Source organism: Cercospora kikuchii, assembly GCF_019650295.1.
Source record: "Cercospora kikuchii DNA, contig_00002, whole genome shotgun sequence".
Lineage (NCBI taxonomy): Eukaryota > Fungi > Ascomycota > Dothideomycetes > Mycosphaerellales > Mycosphaerellaceae > Cercospora > Cercospora kikuchii.
The window spans coordinates 3,462,744-3,476,671 of record NW_025408583.1 but is presented as its reverse complement, the minus strand read 5'-3'; the positions used below and the strand labels follow the sequence as shown (position 1 = coordinate 3,476,671).

Here is a 13,928-nt window from a genome sequence, read left to right as displayed (position 1 = left end):
ACACGATGATGCTCAAGCTCGAAGTGGCGCGGCTGGCGCTTGCCGAAGTTACCATTCAGTGCGCCTCCGAGGTGCAACTGCAACTGCGTCGGCGCTAGAGGACGTCAGGTCGCCGAATGCGCAGACGATCATCAGCTGTGCCTTCCTTCGCCCACACGCCCCAGTCTGCGCGCGCCGAACAGCCTAGCGCTATCGACCTGCATGCTGCATCTTCTCGCCTGCCAATGTCGGCGAGCATAAAGGTCGGCCGATCCCTCCAGCATCCACGCCTGCTGCCTTCTTCCGATCTGCACTTTCCGCTCCTCACGCACAGGCGCAATGGCAGACAAGATCGTCCCCGCCCAGTCCATCACCCGACAGAGCTCAGAGGATGAAAGGGCCGTCGACATCTCGCCTCTCGCCCTACCAGATAAGACACGATGGCAACGGCTGTGGCCCACAATCGCTTGCGGCGCTGGACTCTTCAGCGACGGCTATCTGCAGAGTGTCATTGGCCCTGTCAATACTTGTCTGAAGACCATTTACGGAACGAGCTACACTAGCAGCAATGCTGCCTCCAATGTCACGTCCATTGCCTTTGCTGGCACAGTTCTTGGACAGCTGGTATTTGGATACACGAGTGATCACTATTCTCGCAAATGGTCGCTTCTGGTCTCGACCCTCATCCTCATCGTCTTCGCTGCTCTGAGTGCTGGTGCTTATGGTGCTGGCGGCACGTTGGGAGGCTTGATCGCCGCCCTCACTGCCTACCGTTTCCTGCTAGGTATCGGGATTGGGTGAGTAGTGTCCATGCGAATATTTGCGTTCACTCCTGACTTTGAACCAGTGGGGAGTACCCAGCCGGCTCCGTCGGCTGTGCGGAATCGACTGGTGAACTGAAGGAGGGCCACCGCAACCGATGGTTCTGCTTGTTCACAAACACTCAAATCGATCTCGGTTTCGTCATGGGGGCCTTGATCCCCATGATCATCACACGGATCGCTCCGGACAACTTAGGTCTTGTCTGGCGTCTATCTCTGGGCCTCGGCATCGTCCCTCCGCTCAGCCTGTTGTACCTCCGTATCAAGCTGCAGGAACCAGAATCTTTTTCCCGGGAATCTTTTACCAAGGTCAAGACCCCATACTGGCTGGCGCTTAAATTTTATGGACCGCGTCTGGCTATGGTTGCTGGTATCTGGTTTGTGTATGATTTCCTGACCTATCCATTTTCCTTGTATTCGTCAGTTTGGTAAGTAAACCTCTCCTGACCCAAAGTCTGGTGTCTCAGACAGTTTTCTACGACAAAATCTCGCCCAAGGCCCACCCAGCCAGCTCAGGGCCTCTGGGTACTTGGGAGACAAACGAAGCCTTTGGGTGAAACAAAGCTGCGTCTCGATTACGGCGTGGCAAAATAGCCATGCAGAAAAGTCCTTCGTTCGAGATCACATTATGCTATTTCACGTCTGCCAACAGTATACTGACTTTCAAAAAGGATAGAAACGATCCAACCAAACGCAGCCCTCTGGCAAACATTTGGCTGGTCGACCCTGGTGAACTTTTTCTACGTTCCAGGCGCCGTGTTTGGCAGTTTCACCTCCGACTGGGTAGGCGATTTCTCAGGTATTACTTGCAATTCCTACTGATTCTGTTCCGTAGATGGGCCCTCGACGTGCGTTAATGATATTTGTGGCTGCACAAGGTGTAGTTGGCTTCATAATGTCTGGTTGTTACGAGTACTTGAAGATGCCGCAGAACATTGCTGGGTTTGTGGTTATTTATGGCATTTTCCTTGCTCTGGGAGAGATGGTAAGCAATCAAGAAGAGCACGTTTGTGGGAGACCATTATCTAACTGTCTATGCGCCTTCAGGGGCCCGGGGACAACATCGGGCTTATAGCGTCCAAAACCTGCGCGACTGGAATACGAGGTCAATATTACGCCATCGCTGCCGCTTGTGGCAAGGTTGGAGGGTTCATTGGTTCATACATCTTCCCCTATATCCAGAAGGCCGGAGGAGGCGCCGACACCATTCGTGGAGGGCAATACCCGTTCTTTGTGGCGTCCAGTTTGTGCTTCCTTTCAGCAATATTGGTCTATTTTCTGCCTACGATCAATCAGGACACCATCGAAAAGGAGGACATCCGGTTCAGAGAATACTTGGAAGCGCACGGTTTTGACACCACCCAAATGGGAAAGCAAGATTGGCAAAGCACGCAAGATGTTGCGTCTGCCAATGCAGAGAAGAGCAGACGGGATAACATTTCACAGTGAGCGTTCGAGAAAGCATTTGGTACCATTGTTGCGCCGTCCAATCCGACTTTCACTTGAACACGATTTCATGCTTCTCACAGGCGGCAGTATCGATCATTCGGACTAAGCTATTATCATTGAACACCTGCAGTTGATAGTCGGCCGGTAACGCATGTTGATCTGCTAGTTCAGTTGCGCCCATATGCGGTCATCATGGCGCAGTAAATATGATCGAGCTCGCCTCGAATCGTCGTGAAGCTATTTCTCGTCCCTTTGCCACGGCAGCTTCAATGCGAGCCAGTATTCTTTCTTGGTACATTGACTTGTGATTGACGCGCTGTCAATAAAGTTAACGAATATTGATGAGGGAACGTCATAAATTCTAGCAACCCCGCCGAACTGTCCATGCCCCACAGTTTCCCTGAGGCGACTTGAACATCACTCCATTCCACTTTCACGACACCACCTACCAAACTCCCAAAATGTACGCCGAACAAGGCGCCAAACTAGCAGTCGACGCCAAACGCACAGAAAACCTACCACATCTCCCACCTTACAACACAACCGCAGTCCGAGCCGTAACAAAAGAAGTCCGCGACCTCGATCGCGAAATTGGCGCGCTTCTCGCCCCATACGCGATTCCAGACTCCCAAGACACCTCAAACAATGGCTCTCAATCCCAAGGTCTCAAATCCTCTTTCAACCCCGCAGACGACCCCGGACTCGCCTGTGCCCTGCTCGTAAACCAACTCAGCATGCGAAGAAACAAACGCTGTCTCCTCGCGTATCACAAAACCCGCACCGATAAACTCGAGCAATTCTGCTGGGAAGGCGTTGACGTCACGGAATTGGTTAATGCGTCAAATGCGAATTCGAATGCGAATGGCGGGAACGGCAGTTCAAATTCTGGGAATGCGAACGGCAATGGCAATAACTCCGGAGGCGCGACTTCTTCCGCAAACGCCACATCAAGTCTTTCTGCCGAAGAAGAACAATACGCGCACGCCTATTCTACTCTGCTCTCTGCGTACAAAGGACAATGGTCCGATATCGATCTCACAGGAAGTCTGGATCCTCCTCGGGATATCTTCATTGACGTTCGAGTCCTCAAAGATGCGGGAGAGATTCAGACTGAGTATGGCAGTATCAATCTGACCAAAAACAGTCAGTTCTACGTTCGGGCAGGGGATGTGGAAGGTCTGGTGAGGCAGGGCTATTTGCAGAAATTGGGGTGATGTGGTGAATTAAGATTTGGAACGCATGCAAGAGGTTCGGAGATCGATGCTGATGCTTGAATGCGGAACTGGAGAGAGGACTGATACACACGAATACGACTAGAGCGATCAATCATACGGCTGAAGGTTCACGGATGCTCACAAGAGGTCCACGCTTGGCTCTACGGCATTATTGTGCACGAATCTCGCATCCGCCTGGTTGAGGAAGAATAAAGCCATGCAAGGAACAGGAAACGCGGGACTAAAGGCGTCATCACAATAGCATTTGCACAAAGATACGGATGCTGGACCTAGAGCGCATTCGTAACCGTTACACTTCATCCCATGCTTGCTATGATATCTCGCAGCTCCATCTTGCGACTCGCAGCAGTAGTGTTCTTGGGCTTCTGGTTTGGTCGAAATCCATTGCTCCATCCTTTGGCCTGCCAAGGTTTCTTCCATGGATCTACTCTCCAGATCGGCACATTCTGGCCTCTGCGCCCGTTCGCCATAACCTGTTCCGACGATAACGAACCTTCTGTCATCAGACGTCCCTGCGCACTCTCGGGCATGGCGCTGGCTGCACGTGACTCCTCTAATGGGGCCCAGTATGTGGACTTCAGCTCATCAATGTCTGCCATGCGAGTCGTGAGCTGTACCGATAAGCGAGAGATTTCAACGAAAAGACCGAGCAATCTGTCTTCCTCATCGTCATGCTTCACTTCAGGTTCGAAACTCTCCGCCGGCGCTCTCACTTTGCTCCAATCGAGGGGTGGGGTGGCTGTATCAAGACCTCTTTTGCTTCGCAGGTTCGCTGACCCGGACAACGTCGTCTGCTCGTGCTGCCCATTTCCACAAACTGGGGCAGTCTCACGGAGTAGATGGGCCAGGACAAGAGATCGTACTTTGAAAGCGCCTTGTTTGACCATGGACTGAAGGAGCTCATCGGCCAGATCTGTTCTGTGCATGAATAGAAGCAATCTTGGTGCCAGAACATTTGTCCACCAAACATCGAGATGCGCGTTCTTTGTACTCAACTCCCGGGCTATGCAAGCTTGGTAAAGTGATCTCGAGCTCTGCTCTTCTGCACGAGCCATCCAAGTCTTCGCATTTGCCTGATCGGCCGCGTTTCCTCGGGTGTCCAGCGCCGGTAGCACGTCTTCACTATGGGAGACGAAGTGCTGCAAGGTCCAGCTTGGATCGAAGAAGTTCAGACGGCGCTGAGAACGGCCCCGCGTAGCTCTTTTGCAATAACGGCAGAGGAGAAAGTATTTCCATTGGCGAAGATCCTCATGGATGTGAACATGCGTGAAGGAATGACAGTGTCGCAATCGGCAAGTTCTTGAATCTCCTAGATGTGTAGGGCCCACAGCAGGTCTTCTTGAAGGTCGTGGGCCATCAGAAAATCACCCAACTGCGACAGAATCGTGCTTTTGTAGAAGGATTCTTCTTCGGTCAGCAGTGGAGTGTCGTAGCAATTCTGTTCATTCATTTGTCTGGGTGCTGAGCTATACTGTACTGAGGTGTTCATTTTTCTGTAATCCAGACCAGGAATGCCTGCATCGACCGACTGAAGAGTAGTGTTTCTACCATCCCTGAAATGCGCATAAATGTTACCGCTGCGCTTGTGATCTTCCTCAAGCCCTGGAACTTGCTTTGTCTCTCCTGTACCACTACTCGATGTGCCTTCTGCGTCGGGAACCCCAAAAATGACGATCATGCTTTTGTCCAGGAGATCAAGGTTCTGACGGTCCTCAATGGCCGAACGGTTGCCAGGAGTCTGCCTGATGGATTCCAGCAAGGCTCCTTCATTCTCAGACTCATGGAATGATGGCATGGAAGGTGCTGCAGCGGCCTTGTGACGTTGGGCTCAAGATTCACGCCTTCGATGAGCCGTCGTCCCAAATGCGGCGATGGGCGATGCTGACGGCAAGTCGTTCTGCAAGTCCTCTTTGCGGTTGTGAGAGCTTTTGAGCTCGCTGAGGGCTTCGTCGGACAGCACGATTTTCGGTGAGCGTTCGAAGGGATCACCAGTGAGAATCGTGTCCGGTAGTATGGGCAGTGCAATGTTTGCATTGAACATGCCCTCCGACACTTCCTCAAACGCAGTCGCAACTTCGGAAGGCGTGAGCAACGGCTCTGGCGACAAGCGGCGCATCAGCGTGCTGGGAGGAGAAGCGACGAACAGAGCATCGGTCGGGAAATAGCTGCCAGTGTCGTGACTCCTCTTTCGGTCTGAACCCAGCAATGGCGTAATGATTCGATCGTAGGCGTCCCCTGTCAGAGCACTTTGCTCCCAGGCAATGCCGCAGAGATCGCAGACTGAGGTGGAGAATAGCACATGTCGAACATATGGAGCGCACTGCAGCTGGGCACATTGCCTGGTGGCGGCATCGCACAGTTCCGCCAGTGTGTGCTCTTCGTCGCTGCAGATGTATCTGATGTTGTCGTACAAGCACATATTGAACTAGGCTCCGAGATTTGTCGCAGATGGTAGTCCGGGCTTTAAGTTCCTCACTGCAGAAGGCGAGAATACTTTTTGTGGTGCTGTAAGGACGATGTGTAAAGCTCTGTTATGTTTGTGTTGCAATGCGTTTGTGATTGTTCCGGCTACAGAAGAGTGGCTGAGTAGCTTGAGGGTCCGCAAGTGACTCGGGACGAGCAGGCGCAAAGGAAGACGACGACTGTCCTGTCCTCTGCGGCAGTCTCAACCCAGGACTTCCTACAGATGTAGCAAATTGGCTCTTTCCTCAGCGGCACGAACTGTGGTGCGTATCCGGCACACGCCTGTTTCAGGGCTCGGATTGTTGCTTAGCGTGGCACCACGATACGTCGCATGTGAAGTGCGCTAGCACGCGTACCCTTGCTGACAACCATCTCTCATCACATGTTCCGCGTTGTCGATTTTGAGCGCTCACACTCTTCCAGCCCGACCTGCTTGAATGATCTCGCCCGTATGCGGATCGTCCGCCCTGAGGACGGGCCAGCCCTGACCATCCGCTTTCGCCAGCGTCAACTCCAACTTGGTGCCCATGATTTTGAATTTGCTCTCGGCGGGTTTGATCTCTCCGAAGAGCACCATGCTCGTCTGATACCTCTTTGCGTCGCTTGTATGCAGATCGAGCTCCACCTTGGTCCCATCGGCGCTGAACTCCACCTTCGAGCGCTCCTTGTCGATCTTCTTTAGATACAGCGAAGCGATAACTGTAGCCGCGGTCTGGTAGAAGTCGTTCCGCACCTCCTTCAGGGCCTCCTCTGCACCAGCCTCCTTTGCCTTACCTACGAAGAGATGCCGCGATATTGTCTTACAGCCTGGTATTTTAAGCCACTCGTCAAATTCCAGGACACGTCTCTTGCCTTGGAGACCACGTTAGCGAAAACCATACTCAAATTCCTGGTTCCAGCCCTACTTACAACATGTCCAGCCTTTGCTGCCCTCGTGGAAGAGAGCTTGTCCCGGATGATGTACGCATTCTTCCTCGTCACGATTGTCTCCGCTCTTGTACTTTACACCGCATGATTTTCTCTTGCACGTTGCGCCGTCCGGCACTGGAATGCTAGGGTCGTCATCTTCTTCTTCGGGAGGAGCAGGACTGGGCGAAGCGCGAGAAGCTGATGTTGCGATTGGAGCGCGTGCGACGGGCGGTGGAAGTGAGCTCTCGTCTTGCTTGGGCTGTGCCTCGGGGGCTGCGTTTCGAATTTTGGCCTCGAGCTCCTCGTCCGTCTGTTTCGGCTCGACGATAACAGGCGTATCGTCGACAGTCGAATGTTTGCCCGTAGTACAGGGAGGTATCTTCATGAACTGATCGAATTCGAGCACGCGAGCTTTGCAGCACTTCCAGCCTAAGTTGTGTCAGGTTTTGGCTCTTCGCAGAAGGCTTGTAAGACGCATCAAGGTAGCTTTGACGACATCGAGGGGGACAGACCTACCCTTCTGGCCTTCGTGAAACTCGGGGGGTCTTGGTCAGGCCATCAGCGCTGAGCCGAGTGAAAGAAAGCGAAAGTTCGAAAATGGCGTCTTACCCAGGATGGTAGTGGCATGGCTCTTCAGGATCGGTGAAGGTCTTGCCGCAGCCTTTGTGCACGCACTTGGAGGCCATGGCGATCCGCGGTGCTTTCTCTCTACACGTCGTTCAACAATGATGCGAGGCGCAGTGGGGTGAAGAGGGGATGTCAATGTGCCTGGTGGCAGAAGTTCCACGAAACATTCTAGAAGCTTGCAGCGTGGTCCCGCGAAGCGACGTCATGTTCGCGAGACCCGTACAGTGCTGGAAGACGCGCCACGCGCACTTCAATAATGTTGACACGGATAGTGCACATCGCCACACAGGAAACGCAATGCGCGCGGCATCGCGTCTACTGCAGCACAGCCTGCGCTTGACCCTCTTCACCCACGACCACTGCAGCCTGTGCGTCGATGTGAAGAGCGTGATGAGTCGCGTCTGGGACCGCCGCCATTTCGAGTACCGCGAAGTCGACATTCTGGCCGAAGAGAACAGGCGATGGAAGGAGCTCTACGTCCACGACATCCCCGTGGTGTGTGCAAGAGCAATGCTGCACCATTGTCGCCCCGGCTGACTCGCTGGCAGGTCCACGTCGATCGCACGGCCACGCTGGCCACGCAGAATGGCGAGACGACCGCCGCTGCCCGCAAGCTGAAGCATCGCTTCACCGAGCAACAGCTGGAGAAGGTGATGGACGAGGTTGAACGCGCCTGATGTAGCAGTACGCTGCTATGCTGCTATGCGTCCACCAGTCTGCGACTTGGCCGAGGGTGGTGGGGCTGGACCCCTCAGACAACCCAATGCTTACATGCACATAACATTGCAGTTGCAATCCTGCTTTCTGTTACGCTGGCCACATATTGAACCACAGTCCAGGATCAGTCGCTAAACGATCAAGATGCAAGCAGCGAATCGGCTTCAAAAAGCTCTCAAAACAGGCCAACCGAGCTTTGGTGGATGGCAGATGCTGCCTGGTGCCAACCTGTCACGAGCCATTGCGCGCACTCCTGGTCTCGATTTTGTCGTTGTGGACGGCGAGCACGGCAACATTGCCGATGCTGATTTGCAGTGAGTACGATCAATGGCAGCATTCAAGCACAGCCGTGACCAATACTCACTGTGTTCTGCTGCTCGTAGTGACAGCGTGGCCGCCATCGCTGCTTGCGGTGTCTCTCCAGTCGTACGCGTAGCCGAAGGTCAGCACTGGATGATCAAACGGGCTCTGGATGCCGGCGCTCATGGGATCATCGTACCATTGATTCAATCTGTGGAGGATGCCAAGAACGTTGTCAAGTACAGCAAGTTCCCGCCCCATGGAAATCGTGGTCTTGGATCGCCTTTCGCGGCCGAAAAGTTCGCCCCTGGAAAGACCGGAGACATAAATGAGATCAGCCTCAGTCAATACTTCAAAGAAGCGAACGATAGCATTCTCGTCATCGTGCAAATCGAGACCGCCTCAGCTCTCCAACAGATCAAAGAGATTGCCGCAATAGACGGCATCGATGTCTGTTTCATTGGACCAGTCGATCTTGGTAACAGCATTGGACATCCACCAGAGAACGTCGGGGTATATGCACCCGAACTTGAGCAAGCAATCGAGAAGATACATCAGGAGACACAAGCTGCTGGCAAGTGGACTGGTATCTACACTGGCAGTGGAGAACAGGCAAAGACGTTTGCGGACAGACGCTTCAACCTCATCAACGTTGTGAATGACGTTGGAGCCATACGCAAATCATTCGCCGAAGCAGCAGCAGCGGCACGAAAGTGAGCAGATGTGTTGATAGCATGATTTGCAATATCACTTATGTACCTTGTGCGACCCACTACATGGTCGCTTTAGTTACAACTTTGTATCTCTTTCGTCCCTCGGCGAGCTTTCAACTACCCACGTCGAGTCACAGATCTAGCAGATCAATCTGAAGGAGAAGGCGTCCTGGGGTTCGCCTGTGTTGGGGTTGTTCTGGCCGATGCAGCTTGAGAGACCACCAGAGAGAGGACCAATGCGACTCTGGTAGATGCCGCAGTTCGAATCTTGGTACGTCTCGACGAAGCAACCGTTGGAGTCTCCTGTACCGGGTTGGATGTTCAAAGATCGTACTTGGGCATTGTTGCAGACGAATTGTTGGATCAACCTGGGACTGCGTCAGCATCACAGCTGATTCAAACAAGCGGGCAGTCCAAAGCTGACCCATTGAAGGTTTGGCCGTTGCTGCAGCCAGGCTCAGAGAAGGTAGCAATGTTGACTGTCGCTTGAGCAGCTACGAGAGTGCCGAAGGCAATGAGCTGGGGGAGATTTCAGTGTGCTGAGCCTTAAGATACTTATGGTAAGTACATACGCTGGAAAAGATGGTGAACTGCATTTTGATGAGCTTGAGAGGGAAAATGTAACGGTCTGACTTCGGATATGCGATTGAGCTGATGAGTTGAGGTCTACTGAAAAAATCAATCGACAATGGACATCGCCCATTTTATATCCTCCCCCAGCCCACACCTCCTCGCCTCCATTGTCCCACTCTCGATGATCAGCCTGCCCGCTGCGCAGCAACATGTCGCCAAGTTTTCAGTCGACAGTGAAGATCTTGAGACCGTTCATGATTTCGAACGCAAGGTGATGGCAAGCTGCCTGACTATAACACTTGGCCCGAGAACTATCAAGCGAGAAGGATCCCCTTACTTCGCGCGGCGCATGAACACGAGGTTCACAAGCGTGTTGTGCAAGTGATGGATGCTCCCGCGCTTTCCGAAACTGGAAGGTCAGTGATGGGCATCGAGTGTAACTCGTGCAAGGCAGCGCTGTACGTGGCTGCACGTTGAACTTTGACTTCGTCGATCACAGAATGGAAGACGTAGTTAGGCGTCCCATGTGGTCTTGGCGCCGACTTTCCGCTGTCCTGCCGTGTTGCCATTGGCATTTTCAGACAGGTTCCGGCATGGGCGACAAGGCACGATGGATTGTTCGCAGCAAACTAGCAGTGGCATCTCGCCTATCTTATCACCAAGACCGTAGATCTTCGTGTCCCGGGTTCTCTTACATGCATGGTGTTTTCAAATCGATGCATTGGTAACGAAGGCTAGGACATTGTGAAGTGCAGTCCTTTCAGTTTTGTGCATTCACGGTATAGAAACACGTTGCAAATTGCTGTTTTTACTCGGCTTACCTGCTGCTGAAGGGTTAGACTAGCAAACCACTTCCTGTGCTTGCTAGAGATAGTCCACGAACTCATACTGTCGGAGTAGTCGTGTATACTCCCTCTCCGAGCTATACGCCTTGGCATGGACAGTAGCAGTGACGGAGGAGGCTGCATTACCAAGGCCACCTGGGTCCGCGGAGCTGTGTAGTACTTGAACACAGTGTTTGTTCGTTCAGAGTTGTTAGAGGCGACAGGAATTGAGATCACGAATACTGTAACAATCGAGCGAGAACGTGCTTTTCAGCGTAATGTGACCCTGCTTCACGCTGCTCTCCATTGCAGTGGTTTGGGATCACATAGTCTCCATCTCCCAAGTAGCCAAACAATGCCGACCGACTTTTGATCCAGGTGAGAAGATGGTATTCGATCAAAACGTTCCGTGAGCAATGAGGCAACACATGTGAAGACGAATGCAAGTTTGGGTGCTGCAAGTATTGCGGGACGGCATCAAACATTCTTGATTTTCAACAGTACCCACATCGCGCTGCGCTTAATTATGACCAGTATGAGGAGTCGGATGGATGCCCTCCGCTTCTCTTCTCTTCTCCCTTTCCTCCTCTTCGAACTCTTCATCGTCTTTGCCAAACTTATCTCGTGATCGCATTCCAGGTGTGGCATCAGCGGTAGAAAACCCACTGCCCACGCCCTCTTCGTCGCTGCCGCGATGGCGACGCTTCTCTTTTGCCATTCTGACCTCTGGACGTTCTGGCTGACCGCCCATGGAGCACAATACGACATCCGCATCGGCAGTAGGTGAGTCCAGAACCATGAGTTCATGTTCGGTGAAGATTCTTGGCAGAATGCACCATCGGATTGGAATCAGTGCTGTGATGATAATCGGGAAGCCGATGGCCGCAATGGTCTGAGAAATGGCGATGCTGATCGCCACTCCGATAATCTGGAAGGACGTATAATACATGATGCGACGCTTGGTCAGGGTGTTGCGTGGGTCGTTGGGGTCTGTGAAGCGTTTCTCACTCATGCAGTAGAGGACGTTTTGAGTGATGTTGAATCCTGGAATGCCGCTGAAGCCAACGACGAAGAAGACACCACCGAAGAGACCAAGAGGCATGGTATGTAATACGATCAGGAGAGGGCCGGTCATGACGCCGACTAGACCGAGAGTCATGAGGATATGCGAGACGCGCTGCTCCCTCACCAGCACAGGTTCGATCTTCTTATGATAGCGAGAAACCCATTCGGAATCTGGGTCATCATCTTGCTTCTCTTTGGTTACCGTGAGGACATCTTGGTACTCCGTGAGAGAGTCGGTATGTACAGGTGCCTGAGGAATGAGACCGTTGGGCAAAGGGATGCCTATAATGCCACCGATGAAGCATGTAATCCCGAGCAAGAAGAAATCCCAGTGGAAGCCGGCGGGTTTCTTGAGCGGATACTGCCTGGCCTGTGCAGTCAAGGAGCTGACATTATGATCATAGTAGAAGAGAAGGGTCAGGAGGATTCCAATTGGCATTGCTGCAAAGACGTATCGCGCCTCAAGGTTCCAGAAATCGATGAGCCAAGAGCGGTCTTGACTTGGGTAGAAGGCTCTTGTGTGAGGAACTCTAGGAAGATTGGCGTCTTTGATTCGGCCCGGAATGTGCGAGAATCCGGTCCAAAAGATAGTGGCGATTGGATAAGCATAGTCGGACAACAGCTTCCGCCAGTAAGATCGGTACAGGATCGTGTTTCCCATGCCTTCAAGCCACCACACAGTAGCCCAGAAGCATAAAGCAATGATAATTCCGAGGTAGCCCGCCTCTGGGCTGTTGCCGTCGAAGTTGGACACAAGTTCCTCGACACCCTTGACTGTGAACACATTAATAGACGTTCGATCATCTGTGGGACGACAGAACTCACTCATATAGATAATTGACACATACATGCCAAACGAATTGGTTGAGAAATCGGTTATATAGCGCATGTAGTCGCAATAGTTGAAGATAGCAGACATCCAGTGCGTAATTGCGGCCCAAATCGACACCCACGCGATGAACTGTGGGTAAAGTTCGACAATTCCTTGCGATTCGCAGATATCATAAGTGGTGTAATTGAACAGGGAGATCAGACCTGTTACGCCGACCACAGTCAAAGGCTGGGCGGAGAACAGGCTGAACACGAATGCCGCCAACGCTGATGCGAAGAGACCTTCATTGATGCCGAAGAAGTAATCAGTCCTTCGCTGCATGTCCAGTGTGAAGGCGATCGCGGGAAGCAGGTTGACGAAGAAGATTCGCACTGTTCCTGCCATAGTTCGATAGTTGAAGCCGTCCGTGATATCACTCCAGTAGTATGGCAGTCGTCGTCGAACGTCGTGGTACATGCCACGGAAGGGCCTTAGGGTCCGGTAACTCTTCCATCCTGTGAGGCCATCCCAGGTGTAAGGGTCGTTGGCGAATTGGCTTGTTGATGTAGTAGTTCGCTCCATGATGCAAATTCTGTGTATGTCTTGTATATGTTCTTGTCTATAGCATTGCAACCCAATGCGTTGGTATAACTTCTGGTCTTCCGAACGTCCAGTAGGGATCCACACTGGTTCGTATAATGTTTCGGACACCTCCAATAGCCGGATTCGGTACAGTCAAGGACAATGCTGAACGCTTAGCAGCAAAACGCAAGCAATGATAAGTGATGTACCATGGAAGGAGCACTGCGGTCGAGAGCGGGCGTCCTTCAAGGATGGCCTCGCTGCCGACGTATATACAGCGCCGGCCCAGAAGAAGCGTGCCGGCGCGAAACGCGTGAACAAAACGGCAAAGTGGATGCGGCTAAGGGAAAACCTTGCAGAACGTCATGCGAAGGGTTTTCCATTCGCGCGGGGAGCCAAGACTCACAACGGACGCCACCACAAACCAACCACAAACCCCAGGATCGCTAGACGTCAACATTAGTCCTCGAACATGGATCGGAACTTTATACATCCAAACAGTTATCGTGGACACATTGTTGCGAACCTGAGCGCTGGAAGACCGTGCTCGAGACCACTTGCCCAACATCATAAGAAACCTCCATGCCTTCTGACCGCCAACCGCCTGAGGATGTTCGGCGATCAAAACTGGGGCCGTCATAGCTTGTCTTCAAAACCAACGACCAGGGTCGGCCTTTGCGCTTGCGATTCTGCCCGGGCAGCTGTGCAGTGTGCGGCAGAGGAAGCTATAATCGTCTGTCTTATTATGCTTTTTGTCGTGGGTGGCGCTGCTACCTCACCTCGTGGATAATGCTATGGCGGTGGACGTCACTTGCTCACCAATCTGTCTTTACTTCTTCTCTACTTTTCGAAATTACTGG

General features: G+C 52.5%; 10 protein-coding genes across 11 annotated transcripts; 4 read left to right on the top strand and 6 right to left on the bottom strand.

Moving 5' to 3' along the window:
* Positions 1-318: 318 nt before the first annotated feature.
* Positions 319-2,249, top strand: CKM354_000361000 (uncharacterized protein; the record flags this gene model as incomplete). Its single annotated transcript, XM_044798815.1, has 5 exons — positions 319-776; positions 827-1,228; positions 1,472-1,583; positions 1,636-1,785; positions 1,848-2,249. 5 exons carry the CDS (start codon positions 319-321, stop codon positions 2,247-2,249), a joined length of 1,524 nt encoding a protein of 507 aa, XP_044654750.1.
* A 461-nt stretch (positions 2,250-2,710) lies between these two features.
* On the top strand, positions 2,711-3,463 carry CKM354_000360900 (DNA replication protein PSF1; the record flags this gene model as incomplete). Its single annotated transcript, XM_044798814.1, has 1 exon — positions 2,711-3,463. The coding sequence occupies one exon, from the start codon at positions 2,711-2,713 to the stop codon at positions 3,461-3,463; it is 753 nt and encodes a 250-aa protein (XP_044654749.1).
* Positions 3,464-3,780: 317 nt separating this feature from the next.
* CKM354_000360800 (uncharacterized protein) lies at positions 3,781-4,410 on the bottom strand (the record flags this gene model as incomplete). 2 transcript variants are annotated; one of them, XM_044798812.1, is made up of 1 exon in its annotated part: positions 3,781-4,410. In XM_044798812.1, one exon carries the CDS (start codon positions 4,408-4,410, stop codon positions 3,781-3,783), a length of 630 nt encoding a protein of 209 aa, XP_044654747.1. The 2 variants fall into 2 exon arrangements, with proteins under 2 accessions (XP_044654747.1, XP_044654748.1); XM_044798813.1 differs by having other exon boundaries at positions 3,781-4,371.
* Positions 4,411-4,793: 383 nt separating this feature from the next.
* On the bottom strand, positions 4,794-5,279 carry CKM354_000360700 (uncharacterized protein; the record flags this gene model as incomplete). The annotated part of the gene is made up of 1 exon (XM_044798811.1): positions 4,794-5,279. One exon carries the CDS (start codon positions 5,277-5,279, stop codon positions 4,794-4,796), a length of 486 nt encoding a protein of 161 aa, XP_044654746.1.
* Positions 5,280-5,312: 33 nt separating this feature from the next.
* On the bottom strand, positions 5,313-5,903 carry CKM354_000360600 (uncharacterized protein; the record flags this gene model as incomplete). The annotated part of the gene is made up of 1 exon (XM_044798810.1): positions 5,313-5,903. One exon carries the CDS (start codon positions 5,901-5,903, stop codon positions 5,313-5,315), a length of 591 nt encoding a protein of 196 aa, XP_044654745.1.
* Positions 5,904-6,356: 453 nt separating this feature from the next.
* CKM354_000360500 (uncharacterized protein) lies at positions 6,357-7,542 on the bottom strand (the record flags this gene model as incomplete). Its single annotated transcript, XM_044798809.1, has 4 exons — positions 6,357-6,799; positions 6,857-7,285; positions 7,373-7,401; positions 7,466-7,542. The coding sequence occupies 4 exons, from the start codon at positions 7,540-7,542 to the stop codon at positions 6,357-6,359; spliced, it is 978 nt and encodes a 325-aa protein (XP_044654744.1).
* Positions 7,543-7,780: 238 nt separating this feature from the next.
* CKM354_000360400 (uncharacterized protein) lies at positions 7,781-8,160 on the top strand (the record flags this gene model as incomplete). Its single annotated transcript, XM_044798808.1, has 2 exons — positions 7,781-7,978; positions 8,032-8,160. 2 exons carry the CDS (start codon positions 7,781-7,783, stop codon positions 8,158-8,160), a joined length of 327 nt encoding a protein of 108 aa, XP_044654743.1.
* A 184-nt stretch (positions 8,161-8,344) lies between these two features.
* On the top strand, positions 8,345-9,217 carry CKM354_000360300 (uncharacterized protein; the record flags this gene model as incomplete). The annotated part of the gene is made up of 2 exons (XM_044798807.1): positions 8,345-8,514; positions 8,584-9,217. The coding sequence occupies 2 exons, from the start codon at positions 8,345-8,347 to the stop codon at positions 9,215-9,217; spliced, it is 804 nt and encodes a 267-aa protein (XP_044654742.1).
* A 135-nt stretch (positions 9,218-9,352) lies between these two features.
* CKM354_000360200 (uncharacterized protein) lies at positions 9,353-9,809 on the bottom strand (the record flags this gene model as incomplete). The annotated part of the gene is made up of 3 exons (XM_044798806.1): positions 9,353-9,581; positions 9,638-9,732; positions 9,786-9,809. 3 exons carry the CDS (start codon positions 9,807-9,809, stop codon positions 9,353-9,355), a joined length of 348 nt encoding a protein of 115 aa, XP_044654741.1.
* Positions 9,810-11,130: 1,321 nt separating this feature from the next.
* CKM354_000360100 (uncharacterized protein) lies at positions 11,131-13,068 on the bottom strand (the record flags this gene model as incomplete). The annotated part of the gene is made up of 2 exons (XM_044798805.1): positions 11,131-12,449; positions 12,501-13,068. 2 exons carry the CDS (start codon positions 13,066-13,068, stop codon positions 11,131-11,133), a joined length of 1,887 nt encoding a protein of 628 aa, XP_044654740.1.
* Between the last annotated feature and the right edge of the window lie 860 nt (positions 13,069-13,928).